The following is a 23,492-nucleotide window of genomic DNA, read 5'->3' as shown; positions in this document are numbered from 1 at the left end:
GGAAAATACATACTCTCAAGTAGGATAATACATATACAATACATAGCAATACAGGAACCAGGGACCTTGAGACTGTAGTACATGCGTTGGTAACCTCATGCCTTGATTTCTCTAGTGCACTCTACATGGGGCTACCCTTGTGCTTGGTCTGGAAACTTCAATTAGTTCAGAACATGGCAGCCAGATTGGTCCTTGGTACATCCAGAAGAGACCATATAACACCAATCTTAAGATCACTCCACTGGCTGCCCATTAGTTTCTGGGCCCAGTACAAGGTGTTGGTTATTACCTTTAAAGCCCTAAATGGCTTGGGTCCAACTTATCTTCAGGACTGTAGTGATGACGGAACAGGATGACTGAAGTTAGAGGAGAGAGACACCATGGCAGAAAATAGGTTTTGTATGCAAAAGGGTCCTAGTTTCAGTCCCTGACATTTCCAGATTTGTTGGGAAAGATTCCTCATTGAAATTCTGCTAGTCAGTATAGACACTATTGAGCCATATGGCCTCATGACCTGACTCTGTATGAAGCAGCTTCGTACTTTACTGTGAAACCTGCTTAGCAGCTGGCGGGAAGGGGCTCTATTTTACAGCAACATTATATTGTGATTTGAGAGCTGGGAGAATGTGAATTCCACGGAGATGATTAAAATATCAGGAAAGATTTCTTATTCTCATGGTAAGAACTACACATCGGTTGCGCTACAACATTGGCCCCTTAAGGTCAGAATGGGAACAGGAGAGGAAAGGTGATCTGCAAGAGTGCCTATGGGAGTGGGTGTGAATTTTCCCCACTGTCTGATTTTTAGCTATGTAGGAAGAGATAGTGAAACCACTGGGTTTCCCTTCTTCCCCACTCTGGCAGTTTTTGTGACTTGATCACTGAGTAATTTTGTCCCTGTTGATGTCAGAACCAGAGGAACAGTCTAGAAAAGGAAGAAACCAGGAGCACAAGACTAGCCTTTCCAATTGACCCCATCCTCCTTAATCCTTTCCCATGTATCTGGTAAGCCTAAACATATGTCTGCTCTATTTGCAGGTGGCTCTGATGTGACAGATCCTTCTGCCACCTAGTGTTTAATGACAAACTTCTGTGCTTTCCAAAAGCTTTCAGTAAGCAACCTAACAACCATAGTGTTGCTCAAGAGCCTTTAATTTTGACAGGGCCTGTTGTGTTGGGCACCCTTCCATAGGGTTTCTTTCTTAGGTTTCCTTCATCCATAGGGATGCATGCTCCTTTTTTCCTTGGTTCCACATACTAATATGTTTAGAAACTCCAAGTTATGCCAGTGTTTTCTTTTCTATTTCTCAGCTCTAGATTTTTCTACTGATACTAAGTCTTCAGTCATAACCAATCTGTCTGTGCTTGCTTCTGGGATGGTCTCAGGGGACAAAAATAATCAGTTTGGCTAGATGATCCTGCCTCCTTGTCCCCTATCAAGGCTAAGAGCTGGAAAAGATGCTGAACAGCATGATTTGGAAATCTCTTACCCAACAGGGGCCCCTTTCATGCTGAACAATTACAACAGTCCGATGCCCCTTAAGCAGTCATGTGGAATCCTGGGATTTGTAGTTTGTTGAGTCACTAGAATTCTCTGGCAGATGATTTTCACAAAACTAAATGTCTCAGGATGGAGCCATGCAGTTAAAGTGGTTTGTTGTTGTTGTTGTATGCCTTCAAGTTGTTTTTGACTTATGAACACCCTAAGGTGAAACTATCATGGGTTTTTTGTGGCAAGTTTCTTCAGAGCAGGTTTGCCATTGCCAGCCTCTGAGGCTGAGAGAGTGTGACTTGCCCAAGATCACCCAGTGGGTTTACATGGTTGAGCCAGGATTCAAACCCTGGTCTCCATAGTGCAACACATAAAGCAGGCTCTGTTAAAGTAGTACCAAATTGCTATAACTATGCCTTATGAAAGAAACCAGTTTCACTTCAAGGTGCAAATGAATCTGTTTGAATCTCCCCTTCCCACATAGAAAAAGAAGTTCTTAATGTGTATCCTTTCATAATGTACACACACTTCCTCCTTCATAGAGAGGATGAAGTGGATCAGCTGTGAATTACATATAGTTCATCACATGAGGATGTGGATTATCTAACCCGGCTCTCAGCCTGTTTCTTGACAGTTTTTTCCATATGAGAGTGATGATGATACCTGCAAATCCAAATGGCAGATTGGTGACTTGCGCTGGTAGTTAACTCCCTTCAAGAGGTTGCATAAAGTCCCTACATTAATTGATCCCTCTTTTTTCAGTACATTCTCTTCCAATTTGGCAATACAGCCCTAAAGCAGCCATTAAGAGAACCAGTTGTTTGGACAGGAACTGAAGCTATTGGCCAATTCCTATTAGCCAACACCAAGGACAAATTTTGTATTTGGTCACTCGATGGACTGGTTTTATCCCCATAGCGTCTGTGTGCATGTGCCTTCCAGGTGACCCTATGAATTTCACAAGGTTTTCTTAGACAAGGAATATTTAGAGGTGGTTTTGCTAGTTCCTTCTTCTGAAATATAGCACCTGCTATTTCTTGGCCACCTTCTATCCAGGTATAAACCAGGGCTGATCCTTCTTACCTTCCAAGATCAGACAGGATCTGCTATCATTTCTGTGATGGCTAGAACATTCGAACTTTAAAAACCTACAAATGTTAATATACAAACATTTGTACCTATATCCTGCCTTGAACCTCATTTCCAGGTGGAGTAGCATTGTGAAAGCAGCAGTTCATAATGGGTGACTCAAAGTTATGTTCCTGTCCCTTTTGGGAGGGATTCTTCCAGAATATGCAGAATATGCAGAATACTTTTCCTGTATAACTTTCGTAGCACTTCTTTTTTCCCTAGGTGAAAAGTTACAACCAGCTCAGTCCTGGAGGCTTCATTCTTGTTCTTTTGAGAAATAATATTACCCTCCTTATCCACAGATTTCCTCTCTCACTCAGATTCAAGCATTTACAGCTTTAATATATATATATATGTATGTATGTATGTATGTATATGTATACGTATACAGTACGTATAAACTCCAAATATCCAAATTGCATATAGTCTCTGCAAACAGGGATTGGGCTTCAGCATTCCAAACAAAGCCCTGTTCCCTCTAAACTTAACATTGGCTGCACCTGCACTGCAGAAATAATCCAGTTTGATACCACCTTACCTTAACTGGCATGGCTCAGTGCTGTGGAATCATGGGAATTGTAGTTTTCTGAGTCATCTAGCCTTCTCTGTCAGAAAGCTCTGGTGCCCCAACAAATTAGTTCCCAGAATTCCATAGCATTGAGCCATGGCAGTTAAAGTGATCCCAATCTGGATTATTTTTGCAGTGCAGATGCAACCATTGTCATTCTTTGTCATCTTCATTATAACAAGAAGCTAAACCCCTGTCTGTCTGCCCGCCTGCTTTTTCTCTTTGTCTTGTTTGTCTCTTAACTGCTTTTCTCTGGAAATTCTATCATGGTATGGTGCAATGGTGGTGGGGAGATAAAACGGAGAGACTTCTATGCATATTTTGTAATAAATAGGAAAAACAGATCCAGTGCTTGGTGCAACAGAAGCCAAAGAATAATAGCATTCATAATATGTTGACAAAAAGGAGGCAGTGAATTCCTATAGACTGTTCTTCAACACACACACACACACACACACCAATTGCAAATCTCCTTCGAAATGGTAAGCAAGGGCAGCTGGTGGCTCCCATGACAGTGGGGGTAATAAACTGACTCCTGGTTTAAGTCAGAATTTAAAAGAGAATTTAAAACACTAGACCCATGCCCATGTTTGGGCATGGGTCTAGTGTTGTCCATAGTCGCTTTAACATTTGAAATAAAATTTGGAGTAGATTAACTACCCCACTGACTTGGGAACTGCCACTGAAGATAAACCGAAATGGAATACCTCTTGGCTTTTCTTGTAGATTTATCAGCTACTTTGTGGCTTGGTGTGAATTTTAAAATGAACTTGTAAAATAAATGGACTTGAGCTGGTATCACATTTAAACTGAGTCATCGGCCTCCCCAGGCAACAGTATAGTTCAAGTATTCCTTATCCAAAATCAAAAATACTCCAAAATCCAAAATAGTCCACTTGGGCAGATGAGATAGTAACATCTTTGTTTTCTGATGATTTGGTGTGTGTTTCATGCACAAAATGATTAAAAATATCATGTATAAAATTATCATCAGGCTGTGTGTTTAAGGTGTATATAAAACATAAATGAATTTCATGTTTAGGCTTGGGTCTCATTATATATATACAAATATTCCAAAATCTGAAAAAAATACGAAATATGAAAAACCTTTGGTTCTAAGCATTTTAGATAAGAGAGACTCAACCTGCATTTACCTTTCAAGCCAAATTTGAGGACAAGTAAACAGGGCCACAGTCCCTCCCTTGGCAGAAAAAGGGAACAGTGTGGTGTAGTGGTTTGAGCATTGGACTACTGCTCTGGGAAATCAGGGTTCAAATCCCTACATGGCCATGGAAACCCACTGGGTGACATTGAGCAAGTCAGACACTCTCAGCCTCAAAGGATGGCTGCAGAAAACCTCCTCTGAATAAGTCTTGTCAGGAAACTCCCATGATAGGTTTCCTTATGGCTTCCATAAGTCAAAAATGATTTGAAGGCCCACAACAACAACACCAGCAACAACAACCTTGGCCTTGTGCAAGAATGGGGCAAGGTGTCATGCATGGTTTCATGTCATTCCTCTAACAGCAGATCCACTCAGCAGCTGAAACAGGATCAGTACCAACACAAGGTGAGCAATAACAACTCAAGTGGCCAATGTTACATTAAGATGGAAGAAGGAGAATTGCCTTGGTGTATATTCAACAATATATTTACATTCCTGAATATGGCCAACAGTGTTGTGTCCAGCTGTGAAATGGAAATAAGGAAGGTGGGGAGAAACTATGTGCCAGTGGGAGTTAAGAAATAGCCATCATATTCAGTGACATTCTCTCCACCATCACCCTGCTCGCTCGCAGCAAGCCAAGTCCATGCAACGCCTGATTTACTCATGGCCTAAATCTAGCCACAACTTTGTGGCTGTTGTCAGGTGTGATCTGTCCCCACCACATGAAGCCTGAGTACATTTGCTGAATTCCCGCTCAAGGACTGTGACTGGAGTGTCCTTGCCAGGCACAGCCGCTGTTTCTCAAGGATGTGAAAATGCTTCACTTGCAGTTATTTCTGTGGAGGGATGATTGATTTGCTGTATCTGGAGGGTTTGGGACCTGGAAACCTGAGCACAGCAGAAAATGCGCTGGCTGTTTTGGCGAAGCAGGGTGTTGAGAGGACAGACAGCTGGCTGGTGACCTCGAGAGAATGACAAATGCGGGGGCCAGGTGCCTCAGCCATTTCTGAATGCTTTAAGCTAAGCCATGCCTCTCCTTGGGCGGAAGCAGTTCAGACCTAAAAGAAGGCCCTGACAAGTCAGATCGCAGTTTCTGGAAACAGGCAGTGACTTGTGCTTCCCTTCTCAGTGTGCTGGGAAACAAATTCCCATTTTTGTGTTGTAGGAGGGACAGTGTGCTTTCTGTTGTCAGGCTGAAAACCTACTTGGAGCTGCCATCGCTGTCCTGCAGCCAAGTGATGGCATGTGGAATGCGGAGGGATGAGATCACTGCAGTAATCTAAGACGCCAGTGACTTTTTTTAAAATAAAAAGAAATTTAAAAAGGCATTTGTTACCCAGCATAACCTAGGTCTCTCTCAGTAGGGTGCATTTGCACCTGTTGAGAACTCCAGATACTTAAAGGGGGGGGGGGGGGGAGAGGGAGGAAATAAAAAGTTAACATAAAGTCAGCACCCCCTGCGCATGAAAATTGAAGCATATGAATTGTAGAATAAAGAAGGCTGTCATGCAGGAACACACAGTCCAAGCACTCTTGACAGCTGGCCATCCAGCCTCTGTTTAAAAACCTCCAAAGAAGGAGATTCCACCACAGTCTGAGGCAGTGCATTCCACTGTCAAACAGCTCTTACCATCCGGACGTTCTTCCTAATGTTGAGGTAGAATCTCTTTTCCCTGTCATTTGAATCCATTGCTCCATGCCCTAGTGGCTGGACCAGCAGAGAACATGCTTGCTCCATCCTCAATATGACATTCCTTCAAATATTTAAACAGGATTTTCATATCACCCCTTAACCTTCTCATCTCCAGGCTATCCACACCCAGCTCCCTAAGCTGCTTCTCATAAGGCATGGTTTCCAGATTTGACGTTAACGCTTAAGTTAAGTAATAGAAAAAGATCATATTATATAAATGTAACTAGAGCTTTCCTTTTTGGACTACTACTCCTAGAATTCCTCGGCCAGTATGGGTAACTTTGCCAAGCTTTGGCTATAATCCCAGCACAAATTGCTAGGTAGTGTGTTTTGCCGAAATCAGTTTAACTTGCAAAATATAGTATTTCAGTGTTGGCAGAATAAGAGTTACTGTTTCAGTAAGGTTGGAGAGGTAGAAATTGGCAAATAGGAATATACAAAGAAGGAATTATCAGTGAGACCTACCAGCCCCCAAGCACACGAGAGAGAGGCATTTCTGCATGGTCTGTATCATGGGGTCTTTTTAATTCTAATCTAGAAAAAGTTATTTAACTAAAATTCTGTTTATTTCAACAAGCTTAAGTGACTCACCCTGAACTGGGCTCCATGTGCACAAACCAGACAGTGACAGATGTACATAAATCTGAAAGTGAGGTCCAAAGGCTCAGTTGTTGTTAATACATTATCAAATGTAATGTCCAATAAATGTACTACTGTATTGATAGAAATAGATTTGCAAGTTCTCACCAAACTTCAGAATGGATTTAATTGTGGGATACAGAGTGTTCACTTTAAAATTCCTTTTGAGCTCAAAGAAGACCCATCCTCCAGGGGGGGAAATCACTACCGGTTTTTGCTTTAGCTCTACTTTGCCAATGAATTACTGGAACACTACAGTAGAATACACTCTAAAAGATTAAGGTATTGGTGCTCAAGAATTTCACTGTGCACAGTTCTCAAAGAGGTAGCCACCCAAACACTTGATCTCCAGTTAAAGAGCTGTAGTGTCCTTTACCCTTGCTGTTCACAAGCACATCCTACAAGAGTACAGCATGTGCGGTTTGAGGTGCAGGGGTCCATCTTGTTTGTCCTTCACAGAACTCCCTCTCAAAGAATGGACAGGACATGAATTGCCTTTGGTGGCTTTAGGAATGATTTTGTCCAATGGACGTACTGGTTGAGGTGAAGAAATGACCCAATTATTTATACAGCCCCCAGTTTCACTATTTACTTATTCTGTTTACTTCATTTATATGCTTTCTCCCAAGTGTACTTATACTTTTTTCCAAAGTAGTACCCAAGGTAGTAAGGTGTTTGTTGTTGTGAACCCCCTCTGAAAAAAACCTGCCAAGAAAACCCTGTGATAGGTTCACTTTAGGGTCTCCATAAGTCAGAAATGACTTGAAGGCACATAACAACAACAGCCTACAAGTTGTCTCCCATTTATGGTAGCCTCATCATAGGGTTTTCTTGGCAAGATTTATTCTGATGAGGTTTGCGTAGCAACACCTGTAATGCCTTGGTGATCTCCATTCCAGGCCTGATCCTGCTCAGTTTTTAATTCAGACAATGTAGAAAGTCTACTTATTCACAAGCAGGTGAATCAAAGCAGTGCTGCTAAATAGTATATAACACTGGTTGAGTATCCCTTATTAATGTTCCAAAATCCAAAATGTTTTTCATGGGTGGTTGAGATGGTGACACCTATCTAAAACTATTTAAAATTTTGTATAAAATTACCTTGAGGCTATGTGCATAAGGTGTATATATAACACAAGTGATTTTTTGTCTTCAGATTTGGATCCCATCTCCAAGATATCTCATGTATATGCAAGTATTCTGAAATCTGAAAAGATTCAAAATCGGAAACCCTTCTGGTTCCAAGCATTTCAGATGAGGAATACTCAGCCTGTATAAACATACAATCTATACAGTTCAGATCCAAGTGGTGACAATAACTCCAGGTTTTGATACTGCTCTGAAGGATTTTTCAGAAAGAAGTAAAATTATGGAGGCAGGAGCACAGAATTTATTCCAGTTAGTGGCTCTTTAGCACAGTTGAAGAAAATGTCCAGACTGATAACTTTTCTCAAGACAGATACTCTTAAAGGTTCCCCTGTCCGATCATAGCACTAGCAGTTATGAGATTCAAGCTGAGGATGTCTTTGTTTTATAGGGAATTTTCATAATGCATTATAGGTGTCTCTTACAGAAACTAATTATAGAAAAGTCACCATTTTCCAATACCTGAGATTAAGCCCCAAATTTCACATATCAGATTTACTGGATTGTTCTGATCTCCATTGCCAGAATCCATGCTGTTGAAACTTGGTGTGTAAACTCATTGGAACTAGAGCTTTGTGCTTTTGCTTACAATATTTAGTCTCTTTATCAATCAGCAGTCAGAATAATTGCAGAGTTTCCTTTCCCTGGAGACATAGCAAAGCCCAGCCCTCCGAATACTATTTGTTTGCCTGGGGAAAGGGGTTAAATGTTGATGTGCAGGATTACGTTTTTAATTGACTTTATCTAAATAAGTGTTATGTACTTTACATCCTAGTAATCCACCCTAGACTTGAGGGAAGAAGACATTTTGCAAATTGAAATATGGGCAAAAAGGCAGATGTAAAATGTTTATGTTTCGGGCAATCTTTTAATCTTTTCCTCCCACTTCAATAAGTGCTCTTCCATCATCCTCATCTCCCTCTGTGCTCCATCCTTTCTAATACTGAGGTTAAATCAGGGAGCTAGTAAAATTTGCTAGTGAGGGAACAACTTTCTCTCACTCTGTCAAACAACTGGTGAGCAAATCTTATCTTCCCCATGCTGCCCATAATACATCTGGAGAGCAGATTTTGGGGAGGGAAACATCTGTATGCCAAATACTTACAGATGGAGTGTGTGCCGTACATGATCCTTCTGCAAAATTCACACAATGAGAACTGCCTGGTTCCAGACAGCACTGAAGGGAAAATTCAGCAGTCCTCCACATTCTCATGAAGAACTAACCACTTTACCATCTCGATGCCAGTTCTTTGAGCCAAGGAGTGAGAGAAATAATCATCTGTAGTGTGCACGTGGTTGGTTGTTTACTGTTAAAGTTTCTCCCAGTGTCCAGAAGTTTATAACATGCAGAAGAGCCAAGCTGGAAAGCTTTGACTGAATTCTGCCATTTCAGATTGAAGCGGGCTAGATGTCTGAATGCTCTTTTGTCTGAAAACTTAGTACACATATGACAAAAATATTGCCACAGAAGTGATTGGGAGGGAACTTTTGGTATACGTGTGTGTGTGTGTGTGTGTGTGTGTGTGCACGTGCGTGCGCAGGGAGAACTGGTGGATGCATTAATTTCTCCCTGCCCTCTCTGCTTTTCCTGAGAGCAGCCTGCTCTGGCAGGTGTAACTGAATGGATTCTTCATCCCTGTACACTCTGTTGCTTGTTGTAAAGTTGATTTCAATTTATGGCAATTTGGTGACTGAGAGACCTCCTAAACCCCAGTCATCATCTTCCCTTCTCAGATCTTACAAACATGGCCATGGCTTCCTTGGCTGAGTCAGTCCACCTGTACTTTGGCCTCCCTCTTTTCCTACAGCTTTTAACTTTACTGAACATGATTGCCTTTTCCCAGTGAGTCACATATGTCCAAAGTATAAGAGCCTCAGTATACTGTACACTGCCTTGGGCTTATTGGAGAAATGCAGGATACAAATGTAGTAGAATCTAAGAGTCTTAGTAGGCAACAATCTCAACAGTGTGATGGCATTGTAAAATAGGCCAGTTCAGTCCTTGGCTGCATTGACAGAACTATCGTGTCCCAGATCAAGGGATGTAAGAATACCACTTTATTCTGTTGTAGTCAGACACTTATTTGAAATAGTATCTAATTCTGGGCACCATAGGTCAAAAATGACAATAACAACTTGGAACAGCTGAGAGAGTTGGCTATGTTTAACCTGGATAAGACTGACAGGTAATACGGTAGTCAATTTCAAATATCTGGAGGACTATTGTATGGAAGATGTGACTACTGTTCCAGAAGTAGGGCACAACACAATGAATTCAAATTGCAAGAAAAGAGATTCAACCCAAACCTTAGGAAGAACTTCTAGGTGGTATTTGACAGTGGAATAGATTCCCTTGGAAGGTGGTGGACTCCCTTTTTTTGGAGGTATTTAAGTGGTGATTGGTTGCCCAACTTTCAAGTGTATCCCAGCAGTGGATTCTTGCAATGGCAGGACAATGACCTGAGTGGTTTTTAAGGCCTTTCTATGATTTTGAAGCCCTCTGTGATTCTGATGAAATGAGCAAATAGTGCTGGTTTGCTTATGTGTATTTTATTCAGCAGATGCTAGATTAACATTGGATAAAGAACCTAACAATGCTTTCACCAAGTTTAAGGCTCCTCATAAAACTGTTGAGAAAAGTGTAGGATTGGTTAGGCTTTTTGTCTTTAACCAGCAAAGTAGTACTATATAAGAGTAAACCACTCAAGGCTGTTGGAAATCAATATGCAACTGGACTTTGATGGGGTGAGAAGTCATAAAAGAATTTGTTTGGGCCGAGTTCAGGACAGAGGGCATAGTGCTGTATTGAAAAGAATCCTGGCTTATTTTCTTTCTTAAAAAACAAGCAAGTAAGCAAACAGACAGAGGGTTTATTCTTCTCCCACTACAAACAAAAACCAGAGGACTTGGTATGGAACAAAGCAAACCTTTTCCCTGCTTTCTCAAAATGTGCTAGCATTCAAGTGAGCCACTCAGCTACAGATCTGCATGGGCTGGATTTGCTTAAAGTGTGCCCAGGTTTTTCCTCCAGGTTGGAAAACCCAGCTGAGTTTGATGTTTAGAAACTGTTTCAGTTGTCCAGCCATGCAAACCACATCCCCCTACCCTGCCGTGTGCCCTTCAGTTGATGTTGTAAAAGGTGTACATGAAAAGACCTGGGTCTTTGCCAGAAACCTCAGGAATCCAGTTCAGAGATGTGATGGTCATAAAGGAATTAAAACAACGCAGATGTGGATTAATGTGAAAAGGGAGGCAAAATGATCCTTACTGTGTGGTTTTGGGGTGGCAGAACCTTAAGGAAGCAAATCCTGAACTGCCAGGTCTCTGGTATACCTCAAGAAATGTAGATCCTTGGGTAGAGTATAAACTGTTTTCGATTTTCTGGCTGCAATGTTTGTTAATGTGCTGAGAACACAATCCATAGCCTTTAGTGGTGGTTATCTACTCAAATTTTGCTCAGTGGAGAATCTGTATTGCAAGATGTAACTTCTGTGCCCCTTACAAATAGTTATTCAGCCTCTGCTTAAACAGGGGAGCAAAGGATGACCCCAAGGGCCTAAATAACCTAAAGTTCCCATCTGATCTTGGAAACTAACCAGGGTCAGCCCTGGTTAATAGCAACTTACAATGAATATTATGCACTTCATATGGCCCCTTCAACTGCTAGCCTAGGTGTATTTGGTATGAAGGTCAACTCTAAAGACAGATTGCAAGTGCATTCTGCTGTGATTGCACTTTAGAAATCCTCTTCCTTCTCTCCTCCCTGGGTATTTTGCTCTCTTTCTATGTGTATCTGTCTCTATCTCTCCCTTCCCTCACTCCCTTGGAAGATCAGAGGCAACATGTGGGAATGTGGGACTTGTGTGTCCTGCCACTTCTCGGTGAAGGGAAGCTTGAATCCAACTCCAGGTGCCAAAGCCAAGGAAACTACAAACTGGCAATGACTGGCCGAGGTTTCCTTGGCTTTGGCTTTGGCTCCAACAATTGGTCTAGGATTCAGTCTGGCAGCTTTCAGCTTATTCCACCATATAAATATTAAATTAAGCCTCTTATTTGGCTGGGTGAAGCAAATATTCACAATTCACACATCCTGAGTTATTTCAGCATGCCTTCCAACAAGCAAGATTTTGTTCTGGAGGTTTTCAAGAAGTATGCCAAACCCAATCCCTTTGTCATTTGAAGAGGGATGCCTTTGTGTTTATGTTCTTTTCTTCTTCTTCTTCTTCCCAAAGCCACCAGATAAAAGGATAAAACCCTTGCGGGTAATCAGGAATGTAAGTGCAATATTACAGAGTGTGATGATACGGTTTTGCCACTGTGATGGAGATTCTGTCAGCTCCCATGTGGGAAAATAGCCCGGGGCACTGCTGAGAGATGGTAAAAGGCTGTTTGAGGCTATTAGGGGTGTAGATGGGTAGGGAGGAACCACCCGGCTCTTGGCTGTCCTTTATCTCTGCTTCGCCCTGCGTAATTATGTGTCAAGTGGGAAAATGGTCAGAGCAAGCGGTGGGAGGCCCTCTCACTTGAATGTTGTCATTCTGTGTGCCTTCAAATCAACTCCATCTTACAGAATCCTAGAACCACAGAATCCTAGAATCATACGGTGGTATCACACTAATACTCTTATAGCACTGCTATTCCACTTTTACTGCTTTGGCTGTCTCCTCTTGCTTTCTGAGGTTTGTAGTTTAGTTTAGTGAGCCTAAGAGCTCTCCGGCTGAGAATAATAAATAAAACTTTTTTTTTATTTTTATATCCCGCCAGAGCAGTAAAAGTGGAAGAAAGAAGTGGGGAATATAAATAAAATTTATTATTGTTGTTGTTGATGTTGTTGTTGTTAGAGTGTAGTGCAACAATCTCCATAGAGTTGAAAGAGACCAGAGAAGAGAGACATAGTGCTCTATCAAAAAGAACCCTGGCTTATTTTCTTCCTTAAAAAACAAGCAAGTAAGCAAGCAGACAGACAGACGGACAGACAGACAGAGGGTTTCTTCTTTAAACAAGAACTAGAGGACTTCAACTGTGTCCCTAGTAGGAATGCCTCAGAATTTAGTTTAACTTTGATTTGGCACCAAACAGACCTGATTTGAACCAGAACTGTACAAACTGAAACTCTTTTGTCCATCTAAATGTCACAATGCCCTGGTTTTTGTTTTTGGCTTTTTAAAAAATAAAATATTGAAATGCATATTTTATTATCAACTCCAGATTTTATTATAAAATGCTTATGTGTTTTCATGTGGATTTAATAAAACAAACATGAACTACATGGATGAGAATGAATGGATGCAAAACTGAGAAAGCCCAGTCTGATCTATCCAGCCCTAAGCCTTGCACATGGTCTGAAGGCACAAGATGCAGCTACTTTGCTGAAGCTAAGCAGACCTGGGTCAGGTCAATATGGGAATAGAAAGGAACCGTCAAGACCACACCTGAATATTCCTTTTCCAAGAAAACCCTGTGATGGAGTTGCTGTAGTTGACAGGTGACTAGAAGGCACCTACACACATTGGAGTTCCTAGATCGCAGGATTCTGGCCCAATTTCTGAACCCTCTTATCAAGTTCTCAGGGAGCAGGGGAAGCCAAAATATAGCTGCTTCGGGTCACTTTGGAGGTATGCTGTTTCAATGATGAATGCATACTAAGAGTCCAGAAGCTGCGCCAAAGTTGTGCTCTAGTCCTTAGGACTGGAACATGGCTTTGGTGCAGCTTCCACACTCTTAGGACGCATGCTTCATTTAAACAGCATACCTCCAAAGGGACCTGAAGCAGCTTTATTTTGGCCTGTCTGTATGGGGCCTTAGGGTGAGAGCACTGTCTTCAAAACTGTGTGCATACATATTTCCCACTCACGTTTTAGACGTTGTTTAAAAGAATGATGTACTCTGTGTAAACATGGTGGCTGCTCCCAGACTCTGGAATTTTCTTTCTAGAGTGGTTACATTGGCACCTTGCTTGTCCTTTTTTGCATCTGCAGGCCTTTGAAGATTGCCTTTGAGGAGAAGGGCCTTGTTTTGAAGGGAAGAGCCTTATTTGCTATACTGACTGTTGTGTTATGTTGTTGTTGTTGTTGTTGTTGTTGTTGTTGTGTGTGTGTCTTCAAGTCATTTCTGACTTGTGGCAACCCTAAGGCAAACTTATCATGGGGTTTTCTTGGCAAGATTTTTTCAGAGGCAGTTTGCCTTTACCTTTACCTTCCCCTGATTCTGAGGGCCTGTGACTTGCCCAATGTCTTTCTGTGGGTTTAAATGCCCAAGTGGGAAATCAAACCCTGGTCTCTAGAATTGCAGTCCAATTCTCAAGCCACTACACTACACCACACTGGCTAACTGGTTTTAGTTTTATGGATGGTTTAATTACATTCATTAAATGCATCTGAGGAAGTAGACTTAAGTCTACGAAAGCTCATGCTGCCAACTTCTTTCTTTAGTTAGTCTCAAAGGTGCTACAAGATCTCTCTATGTACTGATTCTACAGACTAACATGGTTATATCTATGCATTTTATATTAATTTAGTTAGTTTCTCTTTCCTGGGAAGCAAGGAGAGGAGCCTCTGCTGCCATCCAAAATGGGCTTCATTCCATTCTCTCCCCATCTATGCTGCAGCATAACTGACCTCAACAGAAAACACCATGTTCATCTTCCCTGTTCTGTCAGTTTAGCACCTTTCCAAAAAATAATCTAGTTAGAAATAGTGCTCACGTCTGCCTATTCTAGGTATTAGGTGCAAGAAATGCCTTTTGGAAAACTGTAGTTAATCAATTTCTTACTTTTAAAAAAATGTCCTCCTTCTTTGTTTATTTTTTTAAACACTTTTACAATGTCAAGAAGCCTCCTGCTTGTTTATAACATCGCCTCTACCCAAGCGGACCTGTTTTATGGAAACCGGGTGGCATTGTAAATTAGAAGATGCAAGTGTTTGGGCTCTTTTACTGGTGGTCTTGTGAGCTCTCCAGCTAGCCCTCCAGCTGCTTTGGGTTTCTCAGGACAATGTATAAAAGGCTGTGGGTGGGTTGCAAGTTTACGCTTAAACTGCCAAGTGGAGAGAGAGGGAATGACTCAACCTTCCCTGGAGCAAGTTGGACCAAGATGGGATGAATCAAAACTTCTAGTTGTGATGATCTTGGTGACTTGCAGCAGAACTGTGAAAGCTGGTACTGATTTGCATTACAGTTTTGAGAACTGCAGTGTCTGAGACAGTCAATTGTCCACTTAGAAGGTGACACTTTAGGACAAAGTTCAGCAGCTGGCAGCCTGGATCCCATTTGGGTGTTCATGGGATTACCATTTGGCTCATGAGACAGCTCCTAGATGCCAAGGACCCTTGCTTATTGTGATTAATTCCCAGATACTTTCTCCCAAACCAAGAAGGGCCCTTTAAGACTTCCCTTCCTACCATATAAAACACCCACAGAGGGTTTGGCTCAAGTTCTCCCACTGTGCACCTCTGGCGATGCCTTTGCATAGCCAGGACAGAAGCATGGGAATGAGTAAGTGAGATGCTTCCTGTTCATAAGAGGAAGGAAGGGATTAGTCAGTAGGTTGTTGTTGGTTTTTTGGGGGGCTTGTCTTCCAAGTCACAAAGGAGAGAGTCAGAGGATGGATCCACAGTCCTGGAGTGGGAAACCTTTGATCCTCCAGATATTTGGGACTACTTGTTACTAACTGCTGTCAAGTTAATTTGGACATATGGTAGCCCTATGAATGAGGAGACCAATAAATGGGTTCTGGAGCAAATCAAGCCTGAACTGTTCTTAACCAGGACGACTAAACTGAGACTGTCATACTTCAGATATATCATGAGAAGACATGACTCACTAGAAAAGACAATAATGCCTGGTAAGGTAGTAGGTCGTTGGAAAAGAGGAAAACTGCATTCCAGATGGATTGACTCAATGAAGGAAGCCACGGCCCTGGGTCTGCCAGACCTGAGCAGGGCTGTTGATAATAGGGTGAGGTCTCTCATTCATAGGGTTGCCTTAATTCAAAGTTGACCTGATGGCAGTTAACAAGGAGGAGAGGCATCCTAGTCACCCTAACATCAACAGCCCTGCTCAGGTCTTGTAAACTCAGAGCAGCTGTTGCTTCTCTCATTGAGTCAGTCCACTATTAGTCCAGTCTCTCACTTTTCCTTTTGCTTCCATTTTGCTAAGAATTATAATCTTTTCCAGAGAGTCACATAATCTCATGATATGTCCAAAGTATGATAGTTTCATTTAGAGGTCTCCCGGCGCTGCTGTTTGCTCCGAGAGGGAGCCGCCGCAGCCAAACCACGCAGTTCCCTTACGGAGCAAAAAAGAAGCTCCAAAATGGATCTTCTTCTGGTGGCGTGCTAATGACACCGCAAGGCGCCAATGGCGCACTCGTGACGTCATTAGCACCGCGCGATGTGCGGACGCACAGCGTCCGTTACGTAAAGATGGTGGCGGCCGTGTGGAACAGGAGTAGGGACATCCTGTTTTTTAAACTGGGACGTCCTGAGGATGTCCCAAGTGGCCGTTTGTAACCCGCCTTAGTCATCTTGGCTTCTAGGGAGACTTCAGGATTGATTTACTCTAGGGCCCATTTATTGGCCATTTGGATTGTCCATGGTGTCCACAGAACTTTCCTCCAGCATCACATTTCAAGTGAGTTGATTATCTTCTTATCAGGTTTTTTCACTGTTTGGTTTTATATCCATATGTAGAAATCAGAAATACAATCCTGACTTTAATATTCAGTTATATTTCTTTACACTTGAGGATCTTATCTAGTTCCTTCATAACCACCTTTCAAGTCCCGGTCTCTGGATTTCTTGAGTAATTGAGATTCGGAACTGCAACCCTTACTGCTAGCCATGCTACCTGGGGCTTCTGGGAGCTGAAGTCCAGGACATCATCATCATCATCATCATCATCATCATCATCATCATCATCATCATAATTTTATTTGTATACTGCCCTTCTTAAAATCAGGGCGGTGAACAGCAATTATACAACAATACAACAATAAACCATACAAAATTAATTAAAAACAGTTCAATAAAAATAATAAAATTTCATGCCGGCATGAGCATGTTCACAGATTTTTCATGCTTGTTGGCCTTAGTTCAATGCAAAACATAGTCTTGGTTTTTAAAAACACGTATGAAACCTACCCAACAACCAGATCTCTGAGGCCATTTATGGGAGTCCATAATGTTATGGTAACTGTATAATACCTGAATTGGGGCTTTAAAACTTGGCAATAGCTAGAGAGTTTCTCTGTCTCTCTGTTATAGTTTATTTTTATTCTATATTTATTTTATTAAGGTATTTCTAAACCATTGGCTGGAATCATTTTATGCTGAGCAAGCAGTGAATAGGATCTTGACCTTACAGTTTAATTGTTTGCAGAAAGTTTGTTTTATTCATATCCTATACCTGCATTTGCAGTGCTCACAGTGCTGTAGGGTACTTTAGGACCAAGGAACTCCACCATAATTTACACAATCAACAACAACAACAACAACAACAAAGAATTAACAGGGGCTTAGACTGGATGACCCTTGGGATCCTTTCCAATTCCACAGTTCTGTGACTCTGTGAGAAGTCAAAACAGACAAGTCAAACAGGTAAAGCCAATTTTAAAAACCAGTGGGGCAGTTTGATGTACCCTTAGAGTGCAAGCCTGACTTCCTTTAAGGGGTTGCTATCCGATCCAAGACAGGCTGACCCCCCAGTCCAACACTAACTCATCTTCCGACCATGGGAATTTCTTGGGTTTTGGATCAAATTTGTTGGCTCTTCTTTATTCTATTATCACCACTTTGTTGTCAGAATCACTATTGCTATGTGCACTGCTTAGAGTAGTAGAAAAACTTCTTTTCCTCCCTGAACAGCACATAAAGTGTATAAATGCAAGCATTAGGCTACATATCCCAGATGTTTTTTATATTATCTAAAGTAGTCTCTAGGAATAGTTGTTCAGGTGTACAGTAGACTTTAGGAATAGTTGTTCAGACCTAAATTTGCAGGTGTATAACACCTTCTGTGATCTATAGCCTGTATTTTCTTACATAAACCATTTGTACTACTGTATAAATACTCCTCAATGTGTGTGTGTAAATACTTCTGAAAGTGTGCATTCATATGCTCAGAGTAATAACGCCATTCACATTTCACACAGAGACATACGGAAAATTTACACTCATTTATATTTTATTTTATTTACATTTCCCTTTTTATGGGATCCAAAGTGGCTGTCACTTTCTCTGCTTGGCTTATTTCTGTCAGCAAACCAGAGCCCCTTCTCTTCCTAGAGCTCATGTTCTGTCATTTTAAAACAAAACATCTGACCAGTTGGAATGCTTCTGCATATTCCGTTACAACTGTGGTAGTGGTTTTAAGGAGAGCTCATTTCAATTAATAGCACCCAATGCTCCTGCAGTCCATACAAATGGATCAAAAGATAGATCTTGTATTCAGTTCCTACACACGCACACACACACACACCCTACCACACTTTTGTTGTTGTTGTGGGCCTTCAAGTCATTTCTGACTTATGGTAACCCTAACGTGAACCTATCATGGGTTTTTCTTGACAGAATTTGTTCAGAGGAGGTTTGCCATTGCCTTCCCCTGAGGCTGAGAGCATGTGAAGTCCCACAGTCACCCAGTGGATTTCACAGCTGATGTGGGAATTGAACCTTGGTTTCCAGAGTCATAATCCAGCACTCACGCCACAATGCCACGCTGGCTCAGCAAACCACACATCCCAAAGTAAATCTATCTCACTTTTAAATTAAATTGGTATTTGAAGAAATTTCGGGGGTTTGATGCCTTCTTAGTTTCTCTTTACAAATGTAGTAAGTATGCTAAAAGGTTATCCAAAGCAGGTTATGACTTTACATATAAATATATAGGGGTTTTTTTTGGGACATTTCCCTGTACATCTGTTTGACTCATTTCAGTTGCAATAAAATGTACATCATAATGATTTTTTTTAATTCTTGGACATTTTCCTGTATATCTATTTATAAATCATATCAACTGTAATAAAATGTAAGTTATAATGAGTAGCATGATTGGAAAACAGTTTCAACCCCCATCACAAAAGCTTGGAGAGGCATCTTGGAGGGAGGTCCAGGGTTTGGGGCCCATCCTGTCTCTAGGCAGGAGGATGCTGGACCAGGTGAGAGATCAAATCCTTTCCCACCTCCTCTAATTATGTGATGCATTCATCCAACAAGGAAAGCAAACCTCAGTTTGGTCTCTCCAGTTTCCAATTTCAGGGTTTTGAGAGTAGCTTGGCATTAGTGGAAATGCGTTCAGCAGTGGAAACCAGAGGAATTGGATTTTTCTTTTGGTTCCCCTCCTGGAGGATGAAATGTTTGTTTCTCTCTGCTCAGACAATGCCTCTCTTTGTTCTAGGTATCTAAACCACGTCCGAGCTGCCTCCCCGCAGGATCTGGCTGGTGGCTATACTTCCTCCCTCGCCTGTCATCGAGCCCTTCAAGATGCCTTCAGCGGCCTGTTTTGGCATCCTGGCTAGCTTGGGACTGAGTAATCGAGACTGGAGTGGAGCAAGCAAAGCAAAACCTCAGGTGAAAATTGCTGCCGTCTGCACTACAGTTAAGCTGCCATCATCTTTCTCTCCCCCCCCCCTTTAAAAAGTTGTGAAGCCAGCTGTACTTAAGTATTAAAAAAAACCTCATTGTACAGAAACTTGCTTTAAAAGCACTGGTTGTGTGCATGTGTATCTTGAGTTTCTTTTTTTCACGGAGCGAGGGTGGGAATGAGAAACATTCTAAGTCGGTTTGCTGAGAGGCTAATGGAAGATGTGAATAATCATTTTGTTTGGTGTGTTTTGAGGTTTCAGAAACAGACTTGCAAAAAGTTTTAAAATAGAGCCAGACTTTATTATTATTATTATTAAATTCTGCGGTTTCTATCACCACTTCAGGGTTTTATTTGCACAAGCACTGAAATGCTATTTTGATTAAAGTTTTATGGTGTCACTCTGCAATAAGCACAAAGTCTTTTCTTCTCATAAAACCACCTTCTCCTAATGCAAACAAATGGGTTTTACTTCCTTGAAGCACGAAATGAAGGCAGGAGGTGGTGGGCACACGGCTCTCCTAATTGTCCCACCTTGTTTTGAATGATGAAAGTGCTGGAGGAATGCACTGGCCCTCTTGCTAGTTTAAAGCAAACTGTTACAGGCTCAGATCCTTAAAAATTTGGGTGCCTGTCCTTTATTTGGCATGGTCCTGGGATTGTATTGCTACTGTTTACCCTCCAGGCAATATCCCTGGCCACACCTAACAAGGCACAATAATACTTTGCATAAAGTCAGCCAGCACTCCAGGCTTTCCGGATGCAGGGAGTGACTTCACCTACAACCTTCCCTTTTCTTGTCAATCTGCTCTGTTCTGGATGGTTGGTGTAATCAGTTTGTTCAGATAGACCCACTGAATCAATTGCTGAATAAGTCAACATTTAGGTAAATCTCATTAATTTTGTAGGCATGCTCAAACTGAGACTGACAATGGGATTTGCACCTTGATCTGTAAGGTATCACAAGACCTTAGTTGGCGTACTGTATTGGCAGATATTCTTACCCAATACTGTGCACCAACGAAATGTAAATATGCAAATTGGAATTTAGTGAGACAATAAAGAATAGGAAGTGCACCCAGAAATCCCACTTCAGCAAACATAGCAAAATGGTGTCCCTTATAAAAATGGAAAAATCAAGGTTTGATATTTGAAATTTATACTTTTTTGGAACATTTTCAAACCGTGGATGCTTGAATCTGTGTATAAAAAATCTGTGTATAAGAAGGGTTGACTGTACTCTGGGATAACCAAGAAACCAATTGAGAAGTTTCTGCTTCTTGATCTATCAACATACCAGATACTTGATTAGTTTTAGGACAGTCCCTTTGAAATAATCAGGAGGCACTTCAGGTTGTGGTGCAAATAAATGCTTTGAGGCAGGATGGAACTTATGTGGTAAGCCTTGCATTCACAGCAGGGGTCTCACGTCCTACTTGGAGGAGGCCTCCTTTGATGAAGATGGGATGACTGGTCCCAGCTGGAGTCACAGGAGGCTGGCAGTCCTGTCATGGTAATGGCAGAGCTTGGTCTGTCCCAGGAAGCAGAAGATGTGGGGTGGGTGGGAGGTACTTCACTCTATCCAGTGACATAAACTAAAGCACCAGGAGATGACAACACCCTGCTCCACTTTGAACATAAGATGCCAAGCTAAGGAGGTCAACTACTCTGATTAACTGCTGGCTATAAACTAACACAGCACAGTTCATTCTGTCACTGCACACAACAGGTCCCAAATTTCCATGCAACTTTGTCTGGCATCTCTGGCTTGCTGGATCTCTGACCTTTGTCTTGTACTTTTGGACTGCTCTTTCTGGCAACTCCCTTCTTGGCTCTTTGAAGCTTGGACTGCCTGGGCCACATTTCTGCTTGTACTGCTCACCTGGGTACTCACTGGCCTTAAACATGACAAGGAGTTGGGAACTAGCAGTGTTTTTGATGTTGGAACTTCAAGTCTCATTAGTCCTAGTCAACATGGACAGTAGTTGGGGTGATGAGACTTCTAAACTAACAACAGCTGGGGCTGCCGTAAGCTCTCCACCTGATTTAAAATGAGTTCTGATTTTAATTGTGGTTTATGTAGCTTATTTTATTTATTTAAATAATCCATATCCATTTTTCAAAACATTTCTGAAAGGAATGTGCCCAAAAAAAAAAAAAAAAAAGACATACAATACCATACGTACTTAAAATATTTCAAGTACAGCACAGCAGAATTAAATCCATTAGTAACATAATTTTGTTGCTGATATGTGCCTTCAAGTCATTTCTGAGGGCAGGAATGAATTATAAAATACTTACTACTTTAATAAGGTTTTCAGTACCAACCTAAAAATAGAAAGGAGGATTTTAAAGAGTCTGCTAGGGAGAGAGTTCTAGGCTAGTGGTGCCATCATTGAGAACGTCCTCTCTTGAATATCTGTCAGTCAGATAACTTCTAGAAAGAAGGGCCTCTGATGCTAGGATGGAGGTTAAAGATGCTCTCTGGCATAACCTGGTTCTTTAAAAGTTAACAGCAGCAGAACTTACCTATGTATAATAACACAGGTCTAACAGAATTCTCATGTGAGTCAACAGACAACTACTTTTTATCCATTTTTTATGGGGCTTATCACAGTTTTAGAGCCAGTGTGGTGTAGTGGTTTGGGTGGCCTTGGGCAAGTCATGCCCTCTCAGCCTCAGCGGAAGGCAATGGCAAACCCCCTCTGAACAAATCTTGCCAAGAAACCCCTGTGATAGGGCAGTTTTAAGGCCACTATAAATTGGGAACACTAGAATCCATACAACAATCACAACTACGTGTTACAAAGACTTTCCAATCCTGTGTTTCTATCATAATTCTTACAACGGACTCTTCTCAAGGCCCGCACCACACAAACACAAACTCTGGATGCACTCTGGATATGCTCCTTGTTTACACTACCTGCTCATCTGTAGCTGCTAAGAATGCCAGGATGAGGAGCAACAACCGCCTCCAGTGCCTTGCTGTTTGTCTGGGACCTGGGTAGTGGGGGTGAGCCTAGATGGAAAGGTCTATTGAACTGTCAGTAATAAAAGTTCTGAGGCTCATTCCCCAACAAGGATGGGGATCTGTGGAGGCAAAGACTTTCTCCTTTTCCCAGAACATGGAACTGGCACTGCATACAGGACTTTGCAGGGCAGAATCTGGTTGGCAGAAGATGGATACTTTTGCCTTTTCCCTGGAAAATGCACCTCAGGTAATTTTTAAAGATAGCATTACTGGAAGGGGATGAGGAGACATAAGTAGAAGGCTGTTTGTGGAGAATTAGAAAATGGAAAGACAGCCAGCATAGTAGAATAGTTTATGTGTTGACTAGGGCTTGGGGAGAGGAGGATTCAAATCATCTTACCATGGACAGGCACTGGCTGACCTTATGATAGTCGCACACTTTCAGCCTCAAAGGAAGACAGTGACAGACCTTGCCAAGAAAACCATGTGAACGGACTGCTGTAGGGTCACTATAGCACGTTACAGATCGCCCATTTGGGGCGGCCTGAAACCGGCCCTTTCCACAACGGCAGCCTCCGAGGCCCCGATCCGCCACTTTCCTGGCCGCGGGAAAGCTGCAAAAGCCCCAAGGACACCCAGCGGTGCCGGGGAGGAGGAGAAAGGGGCCGCTTGGTCCCTTTTTCCTCTGCGTCGCTGGTGCAGCCATGTAAAGGCTGCGCCCAGCGACGCAAATCTGTTAGGAGCTCAGAAATGGAGCTCCTTCCGGGGCTGCAGAAAGGGCGCCCTAGGCGCCCTTGCGCAGCCCCACTACGTCACAACCGCGCTGCCCCGTTTAGAGGCAGTGCGGTCGTGACGTAGTCATGGCGACGCCCGTGTGCATAGGGTGCCGCCATTTTGTACGGACTCAGTCCATACTAGGGTTAGGGGCGTCAAGAAGTGACACCCCTTCCTAACCCTAGTACAGACCCAGTCCATACTTTTATGCCCGTTTGTAACGGGCCACGGCAGAAAAACATGAAATGCACAGATATAGGATGAGTGACACCTGGCTTGACAACAGTATATGTGAAAGAGATCTTGGAGTCTTAGTAAACCACAACCTGAATG

At 42.1% G+C, this 23,492-nt stretch overlaps 1 protein-coding gene across 2 annotated transcripts in view; it reads left to right on the top strand.

The window, feature by feature from the left end:
• MNAT1 (MNAT1 component of CDK activating kinase) overlaps positions 1–19,522 on the top strand; it is a 184,401-nt gene extending 164,879 nt beyond the window's left edge. For both annotated transcript variants that reach the window (XM_042445482.1, XM_042445481.1), the window contains one exon: positions 19,229–19,522. In XM_042445482.1, coding sequence (XP_042301416.1) covers positions 19,229–19,349 — 121 coding nt within the window. In that variant the 3' untranslated portion in view covers positions 19,350–19,522. The remainder of the gene's footprint in view (positions 1–19,228) is intronic.
• Positions 19,523–23,492: the final 3,970 nt, after the last annotated feature.

Source organism: Sceloporus undulatus, chromosome 1, assembly GCF_019175285.1.
Source record: "Sceloporus undulatus isolate JIND9_A2432 ecotype Alabama chromosome 1, SceUnd_v1.1, whole genome shotgun sequence".
NCBI lineage: Eukaryota > Metazoa > Chordata > Lepidosauria > Squamata > Phrynosomatidae > Sceloporus > Sceloporus undulatus.
Note: the sequence above shows the minus strand (reverse complement) of the source record. Positions and strands in the feature narration are given on the sequence as shown.